The following is a 23,290-nucleotide window of genomic DNA, read 5'->3' on the forward strand; positions in this document are numbered from 1 at the left end:
TTTTCTTTGCTCCAGGTCTCTCAAGGGTCTGTTGTATTGCAATGCAACCCCCGGCAGCAAAAGCGGCATCCCGGTGCCATTGAATATCTGCGGCAAGTGGAAAGCTGTAGGGCTTGAGCCTGGCGACGCAAACGATGTAACTGGTTGTCAGGGTGGAGGATGTTGCGAGGCTGGCTGGAACGATCTTATAGGTGACATCAGTGACTTGGCGAACCACGCAATATGGGTCTTAATAACAAGACAGGAGTTTCTCGTAAAGGCCTACTCGATGGGAAGACAACCAAAGCAGCACAAGGGCACCCAGCTAAAAGCGCACTTCATGGTGACAGAGGTCATAGCGACGCTTCTGGTTCTCTTGTGACACTAAGAGGCAAGTGCGTGCAAGTTGTCGAGCACGGTCAGCGTGAGCGATGGCATCACGGGCATATTCACTTGTCGAGGTCGTAATCGATGGTAGCACGGGGAATAGCCGGCAGTGTCAAGGCTAGAATTATAGGCGAAGGTAATGTAAGGTAGAGCGAGGTCCCAATTGTGCTGATCGCTTGAGACATATTTTACAAGCAAATCTGTAAGTCTGGTTCAATCGTTAAGTCAGGCCATTGGTTTGTGGATGGTAGGAGGAGTCAGGGACGAGGTAGGCCACGAGAAAAGTGCTGCACGCTGGGAACATGGGTCGATGAGCACACAGAGTTGAGACCCCCGTTTTCAAATTCCTGTCTGACAACAGCCGTGATCATAGCAATCGTTGCTGGTGATGGAACGGCAGGCATCGGTGAGAAAGATGGCATATAGGCGGCCTCGAGCTCGGGGTGAAAGAGGCGAGTTACGTGGTGACATGGGATTGGCTGGTGGGGATGGTCCTCACAAGTTGACGCAGCAGTGGTATTTGGCAGCGGCACAATGTGGGGCGCGATAAGTCGGCTCTTAGCTTGAAGCAGCAGCATTCTTTGATGATGGCGTCGATAGCAGATATGTCCCCAAAAACCAGCAAATTGAAGGCGTCGTCTATGATACCTTTTAATACGTGCGCCACTTTGTCTGTTTCAGACATCGTGTTGTCAGATTTGCGGCAAAGAACCAGGATGTCTTCGATGTATGAGACGTAGGGCTCTGTGGGGCTCTGAACACAGGTCGCAAGGGCCTTGTTTGCAGTGACCGTGTGCCCGAAGAGATAGTTAAACAGTTTGCAAAGTTCTTTTTTGAAAATGTCCCAGTTTGTTAATTCGTTTTCGTGGGTTTAGGAGCACACACGTGGGGTGCCGCTAAGGTTAGCGAGCGTCATCATTGGATCCCACTTGTTATTAGTGCCGACACATTCATAAAGGTTGATCCACGCTTCGACGTCAGTGCCATCCAAGCTGGAAAATAGACCAGGGTCGTGAGCCTGGGAAAGAGTCAAGACTGGAACAGTCTCACGAGTCATAGCCGACACTGATGGGGTCTCATTTTCGGGAGGCATGATTGGTTGGTGATTGGAGGCATGATTGGCAGCAGAGCTCCCTGGCAAGAATAGAGATTGCAAACTTCCCCCAAAATGTTGCGTGCGGAGAGACACAAACAAAGAAACGAATTACAATCTATTTACAAGAGCAATGCAGCCAGAGACCAAGATGTAAACCAGCTCATCCCAAGCCCAGATGCCCGTATTCGTCTTCTTTCGTGCCAGGTCTCTTAAGCCTCTGTTGTATTGCAACAATGTGAACACGTCAGCATAGTGGCAAACTTCTCATGACAGTTTGCCACCTGCCCACCCCGCTCGCCAGGCGCGAAGTTTATTACAGTCGCACTGCCTTGGCAGTTTGGCTTAACCAGCACACCTTCACCATGCAACAGCAGCCAAAGTTACGGTTTGATGCCCAGCTGATGCAGATGTATTTGCAGTGGCCATACAGCTCTCAGCAAGCTGAGAAACCATCTCATCAGTGAAAGCATATATATGAGGGACAATCTGAATGGTACAAACTGTCTTTATGGCCGCCAGTTACGAGACATTGTGTGTGCGGATCAAGTCCAAAAAATCAAGCAAGGTGCTGTACAGCATGCGAAATTTTGGTTGCTGTTATACTGTGCAGTAGTTCAATAGTTTAAGTGGCACTGCTGCAGGGATGTTCAAATAATTGAGCAGGTGTGAAAAATCTGTAGGCGAGAGTAGCTGAATTAGATGTCTTTGGTTTGTGTTAGCTATGAGCCATGTAAACAGCAAAACAACTTGCTTACCGAAAGCACATTCATAAGTCTATATTTGTTTGTTCCAAACATTATGAAAATTCAAAATACTGAAATTTGGTCAGAAGTGAATAATGAATATCACAATATTCAATCGAATGTTAAAGAATACCGAATATTTGCACAAGCCTACAAATAACCAGTGGTCTCAAAGTTAAAGAATGGGCGCTAAGGGAATTGAAAATGCAGTTGATGGTGGCAGAGAATTAGGTGGAGCGACGAAATCTGAACTTTTGCAGGAGCGAGACGGTGCCGGTTAATCCAAGACAAGTGGAGATCACTGGGAGAAGGCTGTGTCTTCTATGCATCAGCTGATGATGACCACGACATTCAATGCACTTCTTATAAGCTGAACTTTCAAGATGGACCATCTTTGAACAACCCGTTATGTCTATCGAAAAGGTGATATAGTGCACTTTTATTACCCCCCACAGTTGCTATTTATTCACCTGTCTAGAGTCACCTAGCGTTTAGCAAGGGTAAAGAAAGACCAGCATTTGTATGGCAGTTGCAAAAGCAAGTTCTCGAAAAGTGCTGTCGAACATTGCTAACATCCAGAGAAAAGGACGCCCCAAAATGGTCTTCACTGCATTTATCTCCTCCCAACATCAACGAAATTAAACAAAGGCTGCTCTCAATGCCGTGCACAGAGAAACGAGACTGGTCAAGCAGAGCTTCAGTTGCATCAGTTCACACCAAGAAATAAGAGAGAGTGAAGGAGGAAGAAATTAGCACTCACATAGGAAGTCTTGCACTCTGCATCCCAACAGTCGCAGGCATAGTGGGCCATTTCGTTGCTCATGTGTTGCCGGAACCGTAGCCTTGCAGGGTCGACACCCACACGCTCCAGGAATAGCTGAATGCGGGCTAGGAAGTAGCCCAGGGTCTCGTTGGCCACCAGACCCTATGCGCAAACATGACTTGGGTAAAACATAACTGCCACTAAAAGGACAGACACAAAGGAAACAATCACGACGACATGGCCAGCTCCCCATGCCTGTTCTCATACCTTCTCGACTGCATGTCCAATCGTGATCTTCTGTGCAGGCTGCCCATCCATCTGGTTGCAGGCTGAGTAGAGCACCATCTCCAGATTCTTCACAGACGCAAATTTTGGGTGTGCCTTGTTAGAGGGGTCCACAAAGTGCTCAATCTCAGCCATGGTGAACTCACTGGAGAGAAGGGAGAAGTGGCATTTTCAAAAGCTTGACCGAGTTCTACTGTACTGTTCAACCCTAAAAGCCTACATACTAGCTACTAGATAGAGTGATTTTTTCAGGGAGAGTCACATCAGCCTGCCCAAATCGTTATTGCTGCTGTTTGCTAAATAAATGCGTGTTTGCTTTTGCGTGTTGTATTACTACAGAAAGATCTGGCCTATCAAAACTGCTGGCATTTGTTTGCTGGCATTCGTCCGTGTAGTTAGTCCAACACGTTGCTCTTTATTTCTCAACAGCTAAATCAATAGACTTCTGGAAGGTGCAAGATATGCCAATGAAACTTGGACTCTCTGGGTAAATGAGCCTGGCCGCATTGTCCACAGCTCAGACAATGCACATGCATACAAGGTGAAGACAACAGGGAATCAATGGCCACTAAACAGCCAACTATTCAACCAACTATTCAGTGATGTTGAGAGGTGTGTTCCCACATTCACATGCAAATAAAAATGCACCAAAGCCACTAAGCCTTAAGGTTTTTCATGAAGCAAAGTCGCTGTGCAAGCACTAGCCAAATAAAAGCTGACTATCAACCAGATTGATTATCGAGCCTCAGTGACGACACCTATGAAATAAGGTCGCTGCACATTATCACTTGTCAATTCTAGTGAGCAAGCACCATGTTTGTTCTTTTCCCAAGCCCTGCCGTAACAACACGAACCTGCATGTGGCACAAAACTGAACAAACGTCTATATTATCTTGTCAGCAGAGTGTGCATGGTGACATTTAACATGGGACTGTTCCCTTGATATCTGCCATCAGGGAATGGCTCAGATGTTATGTCCGTTGAACTAAGAAATCTCATCCACTGATCTCCAGTGTTGCCGATACGATATTTTTAAGGTGGACTCACCGGACTCGAATAAGTCCCGACCGCGGTGAGATCTCATTACGGAAAGCGTTGCCAATTTGAGCAGCAGCAAAGGGTAGCCGACCCTGATTGAACTCAAGTAGACGCTTGAAGTTCACGAAGATGCCTTGCGCTGTCTCGGGTCGAAGGTACCTGGATAGTGCACAGAATGATTACTGCATGACTGCAAACTGTTGAGGCTCATGCAACAAAAGGCAGCAGGGCTTCTGCTTACTGGCAGTAAGTAGCAGCATGATATTTGCGTAAACAGAAAGAAAAAGAATGTAGATGCGATGGTCAGGATGTTTCCTTGACACTTTACAACAGTCATGTGTTCAAATGTGAACCTAGCCACACACAAGCTGTTTCATTATGAGCATAGGGTTCTGAGCAATTCAGAAGGAAAGAAGCTGATACAGTGCTTTTGATAAAAAAAGCATCAATTATCTTTAGTGAGCTCAGGACAGGAAGCAAAGAGCTCTAAACTTCTGTTGTAACAGGAAAGCAGAACTTCCATTATTGAAGATGCATTGCCTATGCGAAATGGGTCCCGGCACAATGTAAACAAGAAGTGTAGCAATTTGCAACCAAGGTGGTACACACCCTTTAACAAGCCCCGAGGGGCCAATGCATGTAGAGAACATGAGATTGAACTCGATGGCATCAGTCAGTTCATTTCCCGTGATGGGTGACTTGATCGCAAAACGCCGCAGGACAGCATTCATCTCATCTTTAGTCATGCCGTCCAGCTGCAATGAAGACAAACACACACAACTTTATTGGACAAGAATACAACCTTTTAACGCAATGCACCCCCAATGACAGAATCTAATCAGTAACTAAATATGTGACTCAGTGTTGGTAACGTTGAGAGAAAGTTGCTCAATTTATTGAGTCCTTAGTAACCTTAAAAGGGTCCCTGAATCACTTTTAAATGCGAAGCATTTCTTGGTGAACATTTGCTACTTTGACCGTATCTATTTATCTATCTAGCCGCCTACGACGTTGTGCTCTCATGGTCGTTTTGTTAACTTGGTAGGTACCAAAATTGGCATACTATGACAAGAGTATATGACGAATATAAATGATATGTCATGACATGAATATCATGACATGCATGTCATTTAGGTGATGAAACAGCCACCTACATTTTGGTGCTCTTATGGTCGTTTCGCTAACTTGGTAGGTACCAAAATTGATATATTATGACAGGAGTGTATGACGAACATAAGTGATAGGTCATGACAAAAATGTCATGACATGCATGTCATGTAGGTCATGACAATCACCCAGCAAAAAAGTTCAACACTCAAAAACCACTGAAATGGGTTCGGGCGTGGGTACTAAGGGAAGCAAACACTAAAGGATGCTGGTAGAAGTCGTAGTCATGAGCATGACTGAGCAAAATGACAATGACTCAGCGAAAAAAGGTTAACACTCAAAAACCACTGGGATGGGTTCGGACGTCGGTACAAGTGAAGGAAACACCAAAGGATGATGGTAGAAGTCAGTCATGAGCATGACAGAAAAAAAATGTCTATGACTCAGCGAAAAAATCATTAACACTGAAAAACACTGAAATGGGTTTGGACGTGAGTACTAAGTGAAGGAAACACTACAGGATGCTGATAGAAGTCATAGTCATGAGAATGAATCAGCAAATTAACTAAGGTTTCTTAGGTGTAGCTAAAGGGACTCCTGAGGACTCGTGACATGAATGTCGTGACATGCGTGTCATGTAGGTCATGAAAGAGCCGCCTACGTCTTGGTGCTCTCATGGTCGTTTCGTTAACTTGGTAGGCACACTGCGTCGCATAACATCGATTCCCACAGGGCATGGGATCTGCCGGCTTTTTATCAAAGTGGAGAAAGGCATTTGAAGTGAAAATAGGCTATTTCAGAAATACTATGGCGCAAAAGTACTTCAATGTGGTCAGCAGAAGTGGAGTTATTCGATATTTAACAAGGCCTCCGCTGTGCTCCTGTTCCTTCTTCAATGCCTTGCACTGCGAAGGCTACAGCCACAACGGAGGCTCCGCCTTCGAAATGTTACCATGGCGCGCAGTTCAAATTTCATTTTGGATGTTACTGTAGGCACCACGACTTCCGATTTTTATGCCTACGACACGCAAAGCGCAAGCCAAACGCGGTTGTCCACAGTGAGCCGCAGTGCGCTTAGCCAGTGGACTCATGGCGGCACTCCGCGGCGGCCGCGGTGTAGCCGACCGCAGCGACCAATAGCAGTCGCGTACAAGAATGTACTTTATTAAGAAATAAAGCACACGGAAATGAGTGAGGATCATGGCTTCTGTTTAAACGAGAGCATTTGAGAGAAAGGCGATTTCGCGCTCCGCTTTCGAGCACCATGCACAGCGTACGACGGCACAACTTGGCTGAGATCTTCACAGCAGTGTATGCTACCCGCGGACTATGTTACTTCACCAAAGCCCGAGGGGTGGTTCACGGTGCCTTTAAAAACAAGCTTGCCTTTCAATTCTTACAGACCTTTTTGTGACGTATACAGTGAATGAATCTATATTTTTAGACTCTGAACTTGCAGCTAGCACAGAGAAGGTGAAAAAGCCAGGAAATATTCAGTTCTTACTGACAGAGCTGCCATGAGCGTCAAGTTTTGCTATGTTAGTTGCTAAAGGATTTTACACTGCGGCGTTTCAATCCACTGCATAATGTAGACCAACCAGATTGTGAAATTAAATAATAATAAGAACGACAGAGATACACAAGCACAACTTGACCTTTGCCTGGTGTCACGAATGATTCCACTCTTCAGGGATCATACAAAACTAATCCGAAGTGCACACCTACTGAACTATCATTCTTCTCAAAATGCAATGAATGAGAAAGCACAGCACACCTTGACCACAATGTCTTCATACTCTGCCTTCTGTTCAGCTGTCGTCTTCTTATCAGCGCACAGCTTCTCCAGGTGAGCTGTTCCAGGTCAGCAGCATGGATAAAATTTATATGATGCAAATGACCATGAGCAAAAATAATGATATTGCAAAAACAGTGCACTTATTGCATGATCAAGAAAAATTTAATCTAACATGGATGAGCAGTCGTCACTCGAATCTTTTACAAAGCAATCAGCTGCAAGCTCAGACTTCTGCAGTAACACTGCTTACACAGTATAACGTAGCACTACTATTTTCTGAAGTTGCCGGAAACAGATAAATTGAAGGGCTTTACTGCAATTGGGAAAAACAACCAATAGGAACATAGCTTCGCTATGTCGTGTCAAGGTTTCCACGCATGTGCACACCTCCTGACCAAGCTCCGCCCATCCACAAGGGAATGGGTAATTGTGAGCCGCTCTCACTTATTCTGTTATCCTTATGTCTCCACACTGTGATTGCAACTACAAGCATCTTCGTCATACATGCACTACATGTGAAGCATCCATTGTGCTTGACCAGGGAACTCACGATAGTACAATAACACCCAACTTGATGTTTTTTCCCACACTGCTCCACGCTCTACAATACAGTGCACGCAGGCAATGCGGCTGTCGTTCTAGTTACAGCGTGCCATAAACAGAGTCCCGGCACAAACAAAGAGTGGAACAGACAAAAGTTGCCATATTAAAGAGCTTTCTTTGCCTCTTCCTACAACTTTTCCACTGCTGCTGCCTGCTGCTGCTGTCTTGAACATAACCCTAAAATGCTGTTCGCAAAACCCATTTTGGGAACACTCAAGTTAGACAGTGTGCAATGCAGAAAAGCTAACCTTACAATCATGCAAAACATACTGAAACAGGAATGTCCATGGTAGTAATCGTGGAACACTAGATTATCCGCGGCATGTCGGTGCATATCTTATAACACTTGTATGACTCAAAGGGATTGCACTTTACTTAAAAAAAAAAAAAAAAAACAGAAATAAAATGACCCATAAGTTTGGCTTCAGCACAATGAAAGGCTTAGCATCTTTAATGCTTGAGTGCAATGCAGTTCATCTGACATGGTGTTAGTTTCACCAAGCAAGCAACTGTCACTGTAGGGTGCAAGATGACGACTGAACAAATCCTATTTTGTCAAGAAAACTCACAAAAAAGAGACACCACACCATCTTGAACATGTGGCAAGAAACACAGACATGAAAGTTTGCAGTTTTAACACAACTAAAGATTGAAATATTTTAACGCAAAGAAGGAAGAGGAGAACATACCTTTGATAAGGTGGTCGAGCCTGAAGCATTCACCATTCTTGAGATCCTTGACCATCAAGTCTGCGAAGCGTTCCACATGCCCTGAAGCCCTGTTTGATAGGAATGGGACCAATTACAGAGTCTGTAACACACTATGCAACCGGTTCAGGTCTGCTGTAAGTTACTTTTTAATTCCAGCTGATGCATCATGGCAGTAAAAGAATTTTTCAATGATACAGTCAAACCTCGATACTATAACGAAGTGTTATTTACAGTGAAAAACTTTGTTAAATTGTGAATTTCATAAATTCGAAGTTTTGAAGTTTCAGCATTATGGACAACTTCACAAATTCCCACGGTATTCCTGGTGTATAGTACTATCTTGCTAGTAAGCACTTGTAAACAAATAGCAACAAGGTTGGGTCATAACAAACTGGCTATGAGCGCCAGCGCGTGCGGTGCAGACCGCGCCGAAACCAATGCATTGACATGGCTGACGGCGTCCGAGCTTTGTGTGTGCGGCGCCGTAAATCTTGGATGCCATGCTGACTGCACTTAGTGCCCGCAGCCGGTGCCGACAAATTAAAAACAAATGTGTAAGATACGGATATTCAACCTAGAAAAAAGGACAAGAAAAGAGCCACATCAAAGAGACAGCTCTGTCTCTTTGCCCCCTCCCACTCGTGCTTGATCACATTATCGCGCATTAACTCCCTCCCCACCCCCCTTGGGTGGAAGGTATCGTTAGCTCTCGTGTTTCTCCGATCACTGTGAGCTGCCGCCATCCCGCGGCCTCTGCAAGTTGTTTACCTACACAACAAATAGTGCAGCGGTCTTTCCTGCCTACTGGGTCTTAATGCGCAGACTTTAACGGTGGTTTTTACGCTCAAACTTTTCGTGCCGAAGGACGTTTGAAATAACTTTTGTCTCGGCCGACACTTTTATAGTTTTGTGCTAGATTTACTAACCATACAGGCTCTAAGTATATACTTTAGATCACTGAAAATTTTGTTAAATCGAAACCGTTTCCCAAAACTACTTTGTTAAATTGCGAAAAAAAAAAAGAAAATGCATGGATTTCAATGCAACTAAGATCGGCAAATGAAAATAGTTGGCTACATTGCGAATTTCGTTATATCGAGGTTTGACTGCATTGAGAATAGGCAAATTCTGCACCCAGCAGCACAAAATCTCTAAAGCAAATGCTGTACAGCCCTGTTACAACAAGTCAACTCGTAGCTATTGTAATGAATTGTTACAGTGATTGTGGACAGTTGGAGTCATCCATTTATGTCATGAGATTTCTGCTGCACATCCCGAACTAAGCACCTCCCAAGAAGGTGGCACAGAATTAATGTCGAAAGCTACAGTACCCACGTCCAAGTCTGTTACACCTACCGACTTGGCAAACTCTGCAGCAGCAAATCTGCAGAGTAAAAGTGACATCTACAAAAGCAAGTGTTCAATACAGGCCTCAGTGGTCACAAGGTCCATCCTAAATAAAACCATGATTAACATACTGAAACATGTTCACTGATAAGTTCATGTAGCTTTGCTGGTGTCACAGTTTCTTCAGACTATTGGCGAAGCACATATACAGTTCTAATCAAAAGTACACAGGCAACTGTGCGGGTAACCCATGCTTTTGCTGGGTGACCTGTGTGCATTGGGGTGCCCAATCCAAGTTATGGAACAGCTCTTATGCTATGTCGTGCGTGAACTGATTTGGAAAAGCAGTATGGACCTATTCGCACACATGATCCTATGAGTGATTTTCCAATTCCACGTGGCCTTAACAGACGCAACATGGCATGTCTACACTGTATTCGTCTAAGCGTGGCAAACAAAAAGTATTTCCTATTTAAAATCAAACAGCTAACATCACCCATAAGCCCTGCGTGCAAAGTGCGTAAAGATACAGCCCACCTGATCAGCGCTTGCAGGCTATATACAGTATAGACCACTTATAATGTAACCGCTTATAGTGCAGGACCGGATATAGTGCGGTCTTTTCAGACTCCCGTTAATTTTCCCATAGCACTCCGTGTATACACGTATCGCTTATAGTGCAGTTGTGGGAAACGAAATACCGGTTACAGTGCGGCTGCCTGGGAGTACGGAAGTCAGCGGAGACGGCGAACGCTCCCCTCAAATGGGCACCCCAAGGAGTGCTCGAGGAAGAAAGAGAGATGAAGTGGAGGAGAAGGGCTCGTGGTGCGAACGAACAGCCAGTGAGGCTGAAACCAGAATCTTGAGTGCGAGTCGTGAAATATCACGGCGCGCATAGCGAGCGAGGGCAACGTAACTGCCAAGGCCGGCCAACGCTCGCTTCACGATAACGGCAGTAAACGAAACTTCAGGGAGCGGGCGGCACCGGCACGGCACAGCGAAGGGCGCACGCGGAGACCGTGGAATGTGAGGGAGGAGGGCGGCAGGGAAGCGGATTTCGCCTCGGCAACTCCGCTGCTTCGGTGGCTCCCCTCGCCCTCCCTCGTAGCTTCCTCACTGTCACCGTGCGCGCCCGCCGCCGCTCCAGCCGGCCCGGCGCCAGCTCCACGAAGTTTCGTTTTCTGCTGTTATCGGGAAGCGGGCGTTTGCCGGCGTGGGCAGTTTCGTTATCCAGCCTGGGACAGCGCCGCTGCTTCCCTCTGTGCCGTAGCCTCAGCGTGCAAGGTCAACACGTGACTAGAAAGTAGAGGAAGCATAAAGGAGAAAGAAGGGTTCACTGCCATTTTCTACGCATGGCTACGGTAGCGTGGCTGAGACGTCGGCACGGTCACGCATGTTCCGGCGCAACGCAGAATCGGCGACCTTACCATTTAAAAGAGGGTGAAATTTCCGCCGCATTTTTTTTTTTTTCGCGCGTGACATTGAGGGGTCTCTCCTAAGCATTTACTCTATGGCGGTGCCGGAGCAATGCCGGTCGGAGGCGCCGCCACGTGATTTGGTTCGAATTAACGAGATTCGACTGCAAATTGAATGCAAACGTTCTAGCCGCATTCCTCGACTGTCGCATACGCGTGGTGGCTCGGTGCACATGTTTTGCATATGTGCGGGCCTTGAAAATTGTTGCTTTGGTTATAGTGCGGTACCGCTTATAGTGCGGATATTCACGACACCGGCGACTTACGTTATAAGCGGTCTACACTGTACACTACCATGGCCACTGGAAAAAAAAAAAAAAGGTGTGGCCTGCCACGTGCATCGAAAACAGTGTGATCCGCCGTGGTGCCACCAGTCAAGGAATGTTCCCTGGAAACGATGTAGAAAAAGCGTGAGGAACGCGCTAGGAATGCCGTCGACTGTGGAAGCCGACGCATCCCATCCCCCGCAAGTAGCACCGTTCGGGCCAGCCAAGCGGCCGCGACTGCAACTACGGCTGGGACGCTCGCTCCCATTGCAGCCCGCCTGACGCAGTAGGCCGCACCTTTTTTTTAACCAGCGGCCGTGACACTACACAGAACGGCCTTAATGTTCTTACTCATCATTCACCAACTGTAATCCTCTGAACCAAGACATGTCCTTGGCCCATGGACTAGCACTGCTTTGCATCTCGCACGACGAAGGCACCTTTCTGTTTTCTTAGCAACTGGTCTCAATGAGGCACTTTAGTTGAGTGTTAAGTACTGTGGCTTGTGTATGTTGTGTATTTTAATTGTGAACTGTGCACATCGCTTTATTTTCCCCCCTATCCGTCTGGAGTAGCATGCTAAGCATGCTGCCAGGCAACCATCTCCAGGATCCATTCTATCTCTCACTCTCTCTCTGACTACTGGCTCAATAAAGAGCTGTAAGCAGTAGCCAAAAATTTATATTCCACAGGCTGTTACTGCCATCAAGGTGCCACTGCTGCCATAACACACGGCCCAGAGTCAGAACCGATCACGTGCGACAAAGCCTGTACAATTTTGGCGAAGCATTTAACAGCAATACCATGACAAAATCCAATAAAATGGCCTATTTGTAACTTCTGAAAAAGTATAGAGAATGGAGTTAGATGAAAGACAACATGTCTAGACAAGCTATTCTTTGGTACATGCACAACGTTCATGCTTTGGCAGTCAGTTCTCCTTGCTGCATCACCAAGTGCAATGGGGATAGAGGTTTGAGAATGCATTGTAGTTCCAGCACTGCCTTTGCATGAAATTGGCAGTGTAGACACACAAACACTGGACATCAATTTCCACTCTGCCCGTCTTTTGTATTGAAACACAGCAAGTTCGCAAGCAATGAACCAACAAGTCTGCTTGTTTTTGTTAACAGAGGTACCTACTTAAGCACAGGCTCAGGTGTAAGAATGGTGCAGTCCACTTCCAGCATCTGCTCTTCAAGCACGAAGTGGCTCCTCCAGAGACTGAGCAGCTGTGTCTTCATGGCACAGCCCATGGGACCAAAGTCATACTGTCCAGCCACACCTGTGTGCAACAGGTGTACTTCAGTAATACTGGCAGTCTAAACGATAGAGCACATGAAAGAGCTGCACTTAAACGAGAAACTACTGCGTCAAACAAACATGCAATACCCCAAATGAAGCAGATTAAAGGTTGCCCACCAAAGATGGCCTGAACTGAGTCCCACTGTAATGTGACAATGGCTGTATCAAGTTTAAAAGGCACCTACAAGCTAAAAATAGCTTAGCTCAAGCAAGATCATCTTCCTAATGAGTACTGACAGTGCTGCATGAAGTACTCTTTCCCCAAGTCATACGTTCTGACCTGCTACGGCAAACAGCTGACTCCCCCCCCCCAACGCCGCTCAGCAGTCCACTTTTCTTTCAAGAGGCAACCTAAAGACAACTTATAATATCTTGATATTCCACCAAGGCATCAAAATTGGATCATTAGCAAGACTAAAACCTTGGCCAATATACAAGCACGAAATTTTCACGGTAACTTTACTCAACAGCAAATGTATTTTTTGGACGTACATTTGCGTTGGCGTTCCCCAGGGATCGATCCTGGGACCCCTCCTGTTTTTGTTATTTATAAATGATTTACCACTTCGTTTGAAACACACTAATGCTCTTCTCTATGCTGATGACACTACAATTTTTACCGCACATAAGGACCCACTCATACTACAACATTCACTAAACATCGACTTAGATAACGTTCTTTCATGGTGTGAATCGAACGCATTACGTATCGATCCATCGAAGACTACTTTTATGGTGTTTCATTCCCCACAGTTATTGCCGAACATCTCTTCATTAGCGGTGACACTTGATGGACACTTCATTCATACATCTGCTTCCACAAAATTTCTTGGTGTAATATTAGATAAACATTTGAAATTCAGTGAGCAAGCTTAGTCCTTAACTCAAAAAGTGTCTTTCGGTATTCATGTGATTACCAAAACACGGCCTTACTTTTCAACCGAAATCCTTCTTTCCTTATATTACGCATTTATTCATAGCCATCTGTCGTACTGCCTATCATCATGGGGAAATACGTATTGGTCGCATATAGGCCATCTTGAACGCTTACAAAAGCAAGCTTTAAGACTTATCACTTTCAACCCATTTTTATCACCAACAGCCCCCATTTTTCGCAGTCTGAATATTTTGCCTCTGCGTAAACTTGTTAGCCACAAAATTCGTATAATCATGTTTCGTGTTTTAAATCATGAATTATACATTTCTAGCTTTTCTGATGTCACTCTTGTAAATACTAATACAAGGTTTTCAACTAACCGTAATCTACTTTTACCCAAAATACGTACAAACTATGGTCGAATGACGACAAGATTTTCATGTGTAACTCTGTGGAACAAGCTATCTTTTGACTTGAAATCATGCACAATGCACTCATTTTGTAAACGTCTTAAAACTGAATTGTTAAACGATTTGTGACTTTATTGTTTTCTTTTGATTTCTTTGTTTGAAGCAAATTGTCAGTGTTTGTCAGTGTTTTTTTTTTTTTCGCACACTTTTTTCTATATTTTGCTGCAATTTCACCACTGTTTGCTGACCAATGAACTAATCCTCTGTTTAATTTTTGTTAGGAGGTCCCCCTGACAGTTCTTACTTTGGGACCTCTGATTGTTCAATCACAATGCAAAACGAATGTATATAACAAATGTATATATTTTGAATAAACTTCTGAATAAACTAAACAAATGTACGTCATTCTTGAAACTGTGACAGGGCATCGCTTGTTGGAACAATTAGTGTCAGTTCTTATTTGAACGGGCCGTGACATGGTCATCTAATTATACACAGTTTGTCAGTGTAACGAAGAGCAAAGGGCCCAATATGGTTATACACACGAAAAACTGGGTTCTGTGAACTGATTTCAACCTGAAATTGAGATTTCAAATCTGACTCTAAGCCCCTCCCATCGATGGACAGCGAGGACAGCGACTGCCATTTTGATATGGCATCAGTAACATCCCAAGATATGGTGCTGCTGCTGTGTTGTCTGCTCCAACTCTGAAACCGTGTACACGCCTTGCCGAGAGAATGCATGCCCATCACTGTGCGAGTGTTCAAGCAGCAATGACTGTGAGCAATGTATTCCTCTTCCGTATTTCCATCCCACATTGAGCTCCCATGCCATACATTTTGTGGGTTTCTTTAGAAACGCGCCAGATCGACGTTGGACTCTCCTTGTTCTGCGTGCTCCGACTTCCAATAATGCAGCAAGGGCACTGCCAATGCTTTGTGCCAGCAATTTTTTCCCTCGCACATTAAGAACACCACAAACCAAAGAATACCTGCATTAATGACCTCAGGTTGACTGCCGATAGCTGAGATGCACATGTGAAAATGAAACCACATAAAAACCACGTAGCTCATGACATCACACAAAGCTGCCACAATATTGTACAGTTAAAGTGCCATATAAAAAGAATTAAATATAAATTATGTGCTTCACCAAATGCACTCAAATTTTACCAGCTTGTTATGCACGGTTCAGGTTCGAAAATTTAGTGCCATGGTCCCTTTAAGGAGTAGTTGTATGCTTTAATCCTTAAGTAGAAACAACATGTTTGCTAGCTAAAATTTAGGTCAAAAATGGAGATGAGTTCAGTTACTATATGTCATGCATAATGCACATGTGTGTGGTGCGTCAAATGGTCAGCGGTCTTAAAGGAAGACGGAAGAACAATGGGAATCAGTGTAAGCACACAAGGCTCGGCACTTCAGCCAAGACAAAGATCATACGGATTCTTGAAGAACAACAAAACGAACCAGAAGAGTTCGAAACACCGAGAAGAGGAGAGCGAGGTCGGAGAAGACGGATGCAAGTGCATTGGGCAGAGAAATGATCTGTTGGGCTATGGGCCTGAGCTGCAGGACTTCTACCGGGCCAAGGCAACAATCCAGGAGATCATCTTGCGGCTTCTCCACCTTCCAACCAGTGATTGCTGGTGTTCCAGGATACAGAGGCCTGAATGCAAGCAGAACCTGATCCACCATTTCTGCGACACCTTGGTCAAGCTGCGTACTATCATTGAGCACCTACAGCGACTCATCCACATGAGAGTGACGCCGTACTTCCGTATCAGCGCTTCACTTTGCAAGAACAGTTACAGACTTTATACTCTCAAAATTTTTACGCGCAAATAAACAGGGACGAAGAAAAGGAGACACAAGGACGAGCGCTTTCTAACAACTGATGTTTATTATTGAAGAACCACCGGCTTAAATACCCACAGATCTGCGCGATCCTGTCAATAGAACATGTCAAGAGCGCATAAAATAACGCTTGTCATGAAATGCCGCTACGCGGTCAGCATAAAAAGCAGCAATGTTCATAAAACAAGCACAAAAGGCGAAAACGCGTTAAAGATATGATGACAGCAGCGAATTCTCTTTATCTAACAATGAAACAGAAGGATGACTGATGCATTTTTCTTTTAGTTTTTCAATCCAGTGAGCTTCCACAATTTCTCTCGCGGTTTGATTTCTATGCCTAAGCAAAATGGCGGTGCTTTTAAGACAAGGTGAGCACGCATGTTCTTCACAATGCATCGCCAAATGCGTACTAGGGCGACCTTTGAGACTAGACAAGTGTTCCCTTAGTCTCGTGTTAACGCATCTCGAAGTCTGCCGTACGTACACATGACCACACGTCAAAGGAATCTGATAAACAATGTTCATCGCGCAATCGACAAATTGGTTCTTACGTGGATGTTTTATACTACATCCTTTCTTAGCATCATCCTTACTTTCATACTTACTTTTGACCTTAGAACACACACTGCCTATTTTGTTTTTTGCTGAAAACACCACTTTTACTTCGTAACTCCCAGCCACCTTCTTAAGTCTGTGTGAAAGGCCATGAACATACGGAATCACTGACACCTTAGAAGCTAAATCTTTCTGTCTTTGATTACTTGTGCATGATTCTTTATCCTGTTTTAGTTTTTTCATTAATCTAGAGCATGACGCCAGCATCACAGCGAGCGGGTATCCAGCCTTTCTCAACCGATTGACTTGTTCAAGAAATGCAATGTTTACAGTGTGATAACATGATTTCAACAACGCTGACCTGAAACATGAAATGACTATACCATTCTTCACAAGCCTGGAATGGTTAGAGGCATAGTTCATTAGCGGTTTTCCATCTCGGGGCGAGAATGACCAACACACATGTTCCGGTAGAAATTCTAACTTGACATCTAGAAACTGTAGCTTATTATCTACTGGTACTTCAGAAGTGAAAGTCAAGCCCTTGCCCAGAGAATTAAATGATTTTACTACCCTATTTCTGAAAACATCTTTGTCTACATGACAGCCCAAAATCAAGTAGTCATCTACATATCTGTATACCTTATATACTACACCTTCTAGATCTTTTGCCAGCTCTCTGTCTATGCTTCCCAGAAAAATGCTACTAAGGATGGGAGCTACCTTTGACCCGATGCACACGCCCCCTGCCTGTATATACGTTTCATCACAGAATCCTACGTGTGTATTAGCTAAATAAAAATGCAGAAGTTCAAGAAAAGACTCAACAGTCATCCCGCACGTGTTGCGAAATGACACCTCGTCATTCTGATTTGCTATGCAATCATTAACACTGCGCATTAAGGGCCCATGCGGCAAGGAATAATAGAGGTCCTGAACATCTATGCTGAATCCCCAGCTGCAACTTGTACTATCTGATGCCAAAAATTTCACAAGGCCTTCAGAGTTTTTTAATAAGTACGGATCCTGTACTTCTAAGGAATTCAACATTTTCTGCAACATTTTCTGCAACATTTTCTGACCTCTATTATTCCTTGCCGCATGGGCCCTTAATGCGCAGTGTTAATGATTGCATAACAAATCAGAATGACAAGGTGTCATTTCGCAACACGTGCGGGATGACTGTTGAGTCTTTTCTTGAACTTCTGCATTTTTATTTAGCTAATACACACGTAGGATTCTGTGATGAAACGTATATACAGGCAGGGGGCGTGTGCATCGGGTCAAAGGTAGCTCCCATCCTTAGTAGCATTTTTCTGGGAAGCATAGACAGAGAGCTGGCAAAAGATCTAGAAGGTGTAGTATATAAGGTATACAGATATGTAGATGACTACTTGATTTTGGGCTGTCATGTAGACAAAGATGTTTTCAGAAATAGGGTAGTAAAATCATTTAGTTCTCTGGGCAAGGGCTTGACTTTCACTTCTGAAGTACCAGTAGATAATAAGCTACAGTTTCTAGATGTCAAGTTAGAATTTCTACCGGAACATGTGTGTTGGTCATTCTCGCCCCGAGATGGAAAACCGCTAATGAACTATGCCTCTAACCATTCCAGGCTTGTGAAGAATGGTATAGTCATTTCATGTTTTAGGTCAGCGTTGTTGAAATCATGTTACCACACTGTAAACATTGCATTTCTTGAACAAGTCAATCGGTTGAGAAAGGCTGGATACCCGCTCGCTGTGATGCTGGCGTCATGCTCTAGATTAATGAAAAAACTAAAACAGGATAAAGAATCATGCACAAGTAATCAAAGACAGAAAGATTTAGCTTCTAAGGTGTCAGTGATTCCGTATGTTCATGGCCTTTCACACAGACTTAAGAAGGTGGCTGGGAGTTACGAAGTAAAAGTGGTGTTTTCAGCAAAAAACAAAATAGGCAGTGTGTGTTCTAAGGTCAAAAGTAAGTATGAAAGTAAGGATGATGCTAAGAAAGGATGTAGTATAAAACATCCACGTAAGAACCAATTTGTCGATTGCGCGATGAACGTTGTTTATCAGATTCCTTTGACGTGTGGTCATGTGTACGTAGGGCAGACTTCGAGATGCGTTAACACGAGACTAAGGGAACACTTGTCTAGTCTCAAAGGTCGCCCTAGTACGCATTTGGCGATGCATTGTGAAGAACATGCGTGCTCACCTTGTCTTAAAAGCACCGCCATTTTGCTTAGGCATAGAAATCAAACCGCGAGAGAAATTGTGGAAGCTCACTGGATTGAAAAACTAAAAGAAAAATGCATCAGTCATCCTTCTGTTTCATTGTTAGATAAAGAGAATTCGCTGCTGTCATCATATCTTTAACGCGTTTTCGCCTTTTGTGCTTGTTTTATGAACATTGCTGCTTTTTATGCTGACCGCGTAGCGGCATTTCATGACAAGCGTTATTTTATGCGCTCTTGACATGTTCTATTGACAGGATCGCGCAGATCTGTGGGTATTTAAGCCGGTGGTTCTTCAATAATAAACATCAGTTGTTAGAAAGCGCTCGTCCTTGTGTCTCCTTTTCTTCGTCCCTGTTTATTTGCGCGCAAAAATTTTGAGAAAATGAATCTGTTCCAACTAGGCCGACTCGCAGCTATGCTTCAGACTTTATACTATGTGATTGTTTAATCTTTCTTTGAACATTTAGCATAGCATGTCTGGTGCCAGTTGTGTTCGTAGCTTGCTACTACTATTTCTTTCTGGTTGTTTTAGTTAGATACTCTTGATTTGTTTTACAATTGGATTTGCTGTCTTTTTCTCCCACTGAGGGTTCGTCTCACAGGTGAAAAGTCAAATCTTGCAATTCTATCCATGCATTCGGGTGGTCATGCTCACGTGCAACTAGACTGAACATATAATAACACTTTTGCTCACAGATAATAATGCAGCATTACCACATCTCATAGTGGAATAAGGCCAGCAGACATCCAAGTTCAGTGTTGATTTAAATGTACAGTCTTTGCAAAAAGCTTCAAAGCCACTGCAGGTTGGCAGAGAGGTTTTGTTAAACCTTGCGGCAGTGCACTTCTAGCATTTCTGCCTCTTAAGTTCACAACAGTAAACAGAAACATTAGAACTGATAAATTAAACTAACAGTTTCACAGAGGTACCTGTATGGGATCTGGTGTTCCAGTAATGAATGCAGTGGCTTTGGAAGTTATAGCAAAGTGTGTATATGCCACATATGATTGAAAAACTAAAATACAGATAGACAAATGATACAAGCAAGAAGTAGCCATATGGTTAATGAGACCTTGGGCCAAATTTCATATTAAGCTTCATGAGACAAGAATTCCACTCTGGGTTGTAATTATGTTCAAAACCTTATGGTAATGTAATACGTATGAAATATAAATAAACGCTCCTACTCCCAGTGGGTCTCAAAGCATGCACCAAAGCGAGCATGACAGCATTTTATCATATCATTAACATGGACATCAAATTGGCATGTGCCACATTCATTCATTTTGTTGTAATTATAAGCATTGACGTACCTCCGTAAATAGAGAAGGACTGGTCATAGAAGAAGCGCCTTTTTAGAAGATCTTCCATCCGAAGCCTGTCAAAGCCCACCTCTGGAGGTGCCAATTGAAGTTCCTGCGCGTGCAAATACTTGCCATTAGATCGCGATAAGGCACCGAATATCACACTTTGTTCAAAACCCCAGATGCTAACGGTACCGGTCTCCCAACGCGCTTCATTTTCACCAACATTTGCTGGTAGAGTTCTAAAATTGTATTCTTGGTGTTCTCCAAATTCGGGAGTAAGATCTAGACATTGGCCCTAATCACAGGCGTTTTATGACATCTAATTGAACAATTGTGACAAATGGGAAAGCAGAAAGGAAGCAGCGGCGACAAGAAGAAAGGATGATGAAATTGTGTCAAACAGCTGTCAAACGCCGCAATATGTTTACGTTTATGTCTCGTGAACAGGTTATTAACTCGGCGCGGACGACATAAGCACCAGCTTCATATGAAAGCAACAGGACATCGAAAACTCCAAAACACAGCACCTTGTCCTCCAGCACTTTCTTTCTAGCTTTGAGCTCGTTAACAGCTTTCTTGACGTCCAGCTCCGGTGCTCCAGTTTCCTTGAGCTTCCGGACCAAGTCGCCCTACGATGAATGAAAATGACGAGAAACAACCGATAAATTTCCCCGTCACTTGATTAGTAAGACGCCAAATAGTTGGTCGCTTGAATTTCGGTAGCACAACGCTGTTACCTGTTCTTTGACGGCATTTCTGAGAGGCTCGAGAACCTGGCAAATCTCCGGCGTGGCCATCTTCTGAGCAGCAACCAGCTTCCTGAGACGAACTTTCTTTGTACCCCAGTTGGGAGCAAGTTTCCAGCACACGTGGCACTTGGAGAAGTAGCGGACAAGCGGCCAACGCGACCTCGAGGCGGTAGTACCTACGGTTCCTAAAATACAAGCGAAAGTTCCAAGGATCATTCGCCCTGGACTAGTTTTGCCTCGCACATGTCCGCTCACTCCGCCGGCGCGTAAAATCAAGCAAAAACAACAATAAAAAGTTTGTCAATCAGATAGACGTCAGCAATGACATGTTTCAGATTCGGAAGCCCTGAAGTATTTTTGCGTGCGCCGCCATCTTTTACATCAAATCACATGTTTTATATTATTTATATTATATTTGTACGAAAATTGTATTCATACTTTAATGACTTTTGTGAATGCTTTGTTGTCACATTTATTGTCCCTAAATATAGCTTCACTTTAAAAAAGCAACTTGGTATCGCTTTCGTTTGTACGTCCAGCGCTAGTTTGACGACAAAGTTTTCAACAACACTCCTAAAAAAATTACATTTGTAGCTTTACAACAGTGCGAATAATTATGCGGATAACCTGCGTTGCAACACAAGATAAAGCAAGACAAACAAACGTTCAACAGTAAACTGCCCACACAAAGTTGGCTGAAACCAAGGCTGAAACTGAAACCTCGCGCTGAAGCCATTGAAGCTTCTAGCATGTGCTCTACTACACTACTTCCGCTACGTATTTACAAAAAAATCTTCCGAATCTTCAAAAGCCTTATCAGCAATCTTTTTGAGCCTAAACATATTTTTTGTCAGCATTGTTTTGAAATATTTACGTAATATACTTAAATTTTTGTACCCTTTGAGAATGCACCGGCGCATCCGTTGTAATCTCGGAGGCCACAAATTCTTTCACTTGTTGTTGACGATTTTCGACAGATGGCGACGTATTCGCTGGCAGTCTCGTTGACAGTTTCGGTTTCGAAGCGTGAAATGACAGGGTGTAGGGAGATCGGGTCGGCAGCACTAGAATATGTGCCGTCTGCGTCATAAGGCTACGTGTCGCGGTACCAGATAGGACGCTCAATTTACGAGCAGTTTGTGGCCATAGCGAGAAAAACCGTAGAACGCTATGTTCGCGTATACTATTACAGGCTGTAAATGCAAACACTAGGCTGCGTGTTCTGGCTGCGGAAATTCCGCGGCCAGTGCACGCAGATTCTGCGGTCCGAAAACTTTTTGACGCGGACCGTATACATCAACGCGCACATCATGCGTTAACAAAATGCTAACATTACTCTGAAATTGTTGCAAATAAAGCGTTATATTATTTGCGGTATTCGAGGAAGAAGATAAATATGCTTCAATAGAGTTCTACGTACGAAATCGTCGCGTTCCGGATTACACGCCTATTTTCATAGCAGAATTATTGGCGATTGTTTTAGCACTGCGCAAACTACCTCCGAATCAATTGTCAGCTGTCGTAGTAACAGACTCTCGTCCGGTATGTGCATCGCTTTCCTCGGCAACGAACACAACTATCTTAAATGTGTTTTAAAATTTAGTCCCTACAACGTTACAAAAAAATAATTTGCTCTGGGTTCCTGGACACCCCGGCGCAGACTACCTCCCATCTACGATCATTTTTTGTGAAAACCGCAAGGGACTGGAACGGTCTGTCTGCCGACGTCACGCACCACTCCGTCGCACATCACTTCAAGGCTGCTCTCGAATCCCTGTTTTGTTAAACTAAGCCCATCCCTCATGTAATACCCCATCTCTGGGGCCTTTGAGGTACAATAAATAAATAAATAAATAAATAAATAAATAAATAAATAAATAAATAAATAAATAAATAAATAAATAAATAAATAAAATGAACTGGCAGATTTATTAGCCAGAACATCTTTAAATGGACCTGTGATTCATATTTTACCGGATACAGTTTACGTCACTGCATCTAGATTCAGAACGTTTTGCCTACGAAATGACTAAGCAAATTATCGCTGATCCCATCTACAGACTTTCAGCATCTCGGTTTTGGCTGGAATAATCAGTGGTGGTCCTTCTCGGCAGTTACTCCAAATTACGCTGTCATACTCCAAACTACGCTGCCGCATCCCGGAATTGAATTTCTATTTACGTAGAGCTGGTCTGACGATGTTCCTTCTGTGCCACAATTGTAAGGAAATTGAAACAATAGACCATTACTTTTGTAGCGTTAGATACACTGGCCTAGCCAAGCCCGTTTCGCGCGGCACATCAAGAGCCGTGCTGCGCATGCGCAAGGATCAGTGATGTCACACGGCTTGCGCACCGGAGCCACCGGAGCCGGCACCTCTCGCGCACTCTGCCGCCGCCGCGCGCGACTCACCG

At 44.1% G+C, this 23,290-nt stretch overlaps 1 protein-coding gene across 1 annotated transcript in view; it reads right to left on the reverse strand.

Annotated features, from left to right (window-relative positions):
• Positions 1 to 21,172, reverse strand: part of LOC119442749 (glycine--tRNA ligase) — a 35,557-nt gene extending 14,385 nt beyond the window's left edge. The window contains exons 1-10 of the mRNA XM_049662362.1: positions 20,865 to 21,172; positions 20,655 to 20,756; positions 20,134 to 20,236; positions 12,738 to 12,879; positions 8,486 to 8,574; positions 7,173 to 7,249; positions 4,901 to 5,046; positions 4,301 to 4,450; positions 3,236 to 3,398; positions 2,966 to 3,130 (exon numbers count right to left, since the gene is read on the reverse strand). Of these exons, the coding sequence (XP_049518319.1) occupies positions 2,966 to 3,130; positions 3,236 to 3,398; positions 4,301 to 4,450; positions 4,901 to 5,046; positions 7,173 to 7,249; positions 8,486 to 8,574; positions 12,738 to 12,879; positions 20,134 to 20,236; positions 20,655 to 20,756; positions 20,865 to 21,092 (1,365 nt within the window). The 5' untranslated portion in view covers positions 21,093 to 21,172. The remainder of the gene's footprint in view (positions 1 to 2,965; positions 3,131 to 3,235; positions 3,399 to 4,300; positions 4,451 to 4,900; positions 5,047 to 7,172; positions 7,250 to 8,485; positions 8,575 to 12,737; positions 12,880 to 20,133; positions 20,237 to 20,654; positions 20,757 to 20,864) is intronic.
• Between the last annotated feature and the right edge of the window lie 2,118 nt (positions 21,173 to 23,290).

The sequence above is a fragment of the Dermacentor silvarum genome, chromosome 2 (genome assembly GCF_013339745.2).
Source record: "Dermacentor silvarum isolate Dsil-2018 chromosome 2, BIME_Dsil_1.4, whole genome shotgun sequence".
NCBI lineage: Eukaryota > Metazoa > Arthropoda > Arachnida > Ixodida > Ixodidae > Dermacentor > Dermacentor silvarum.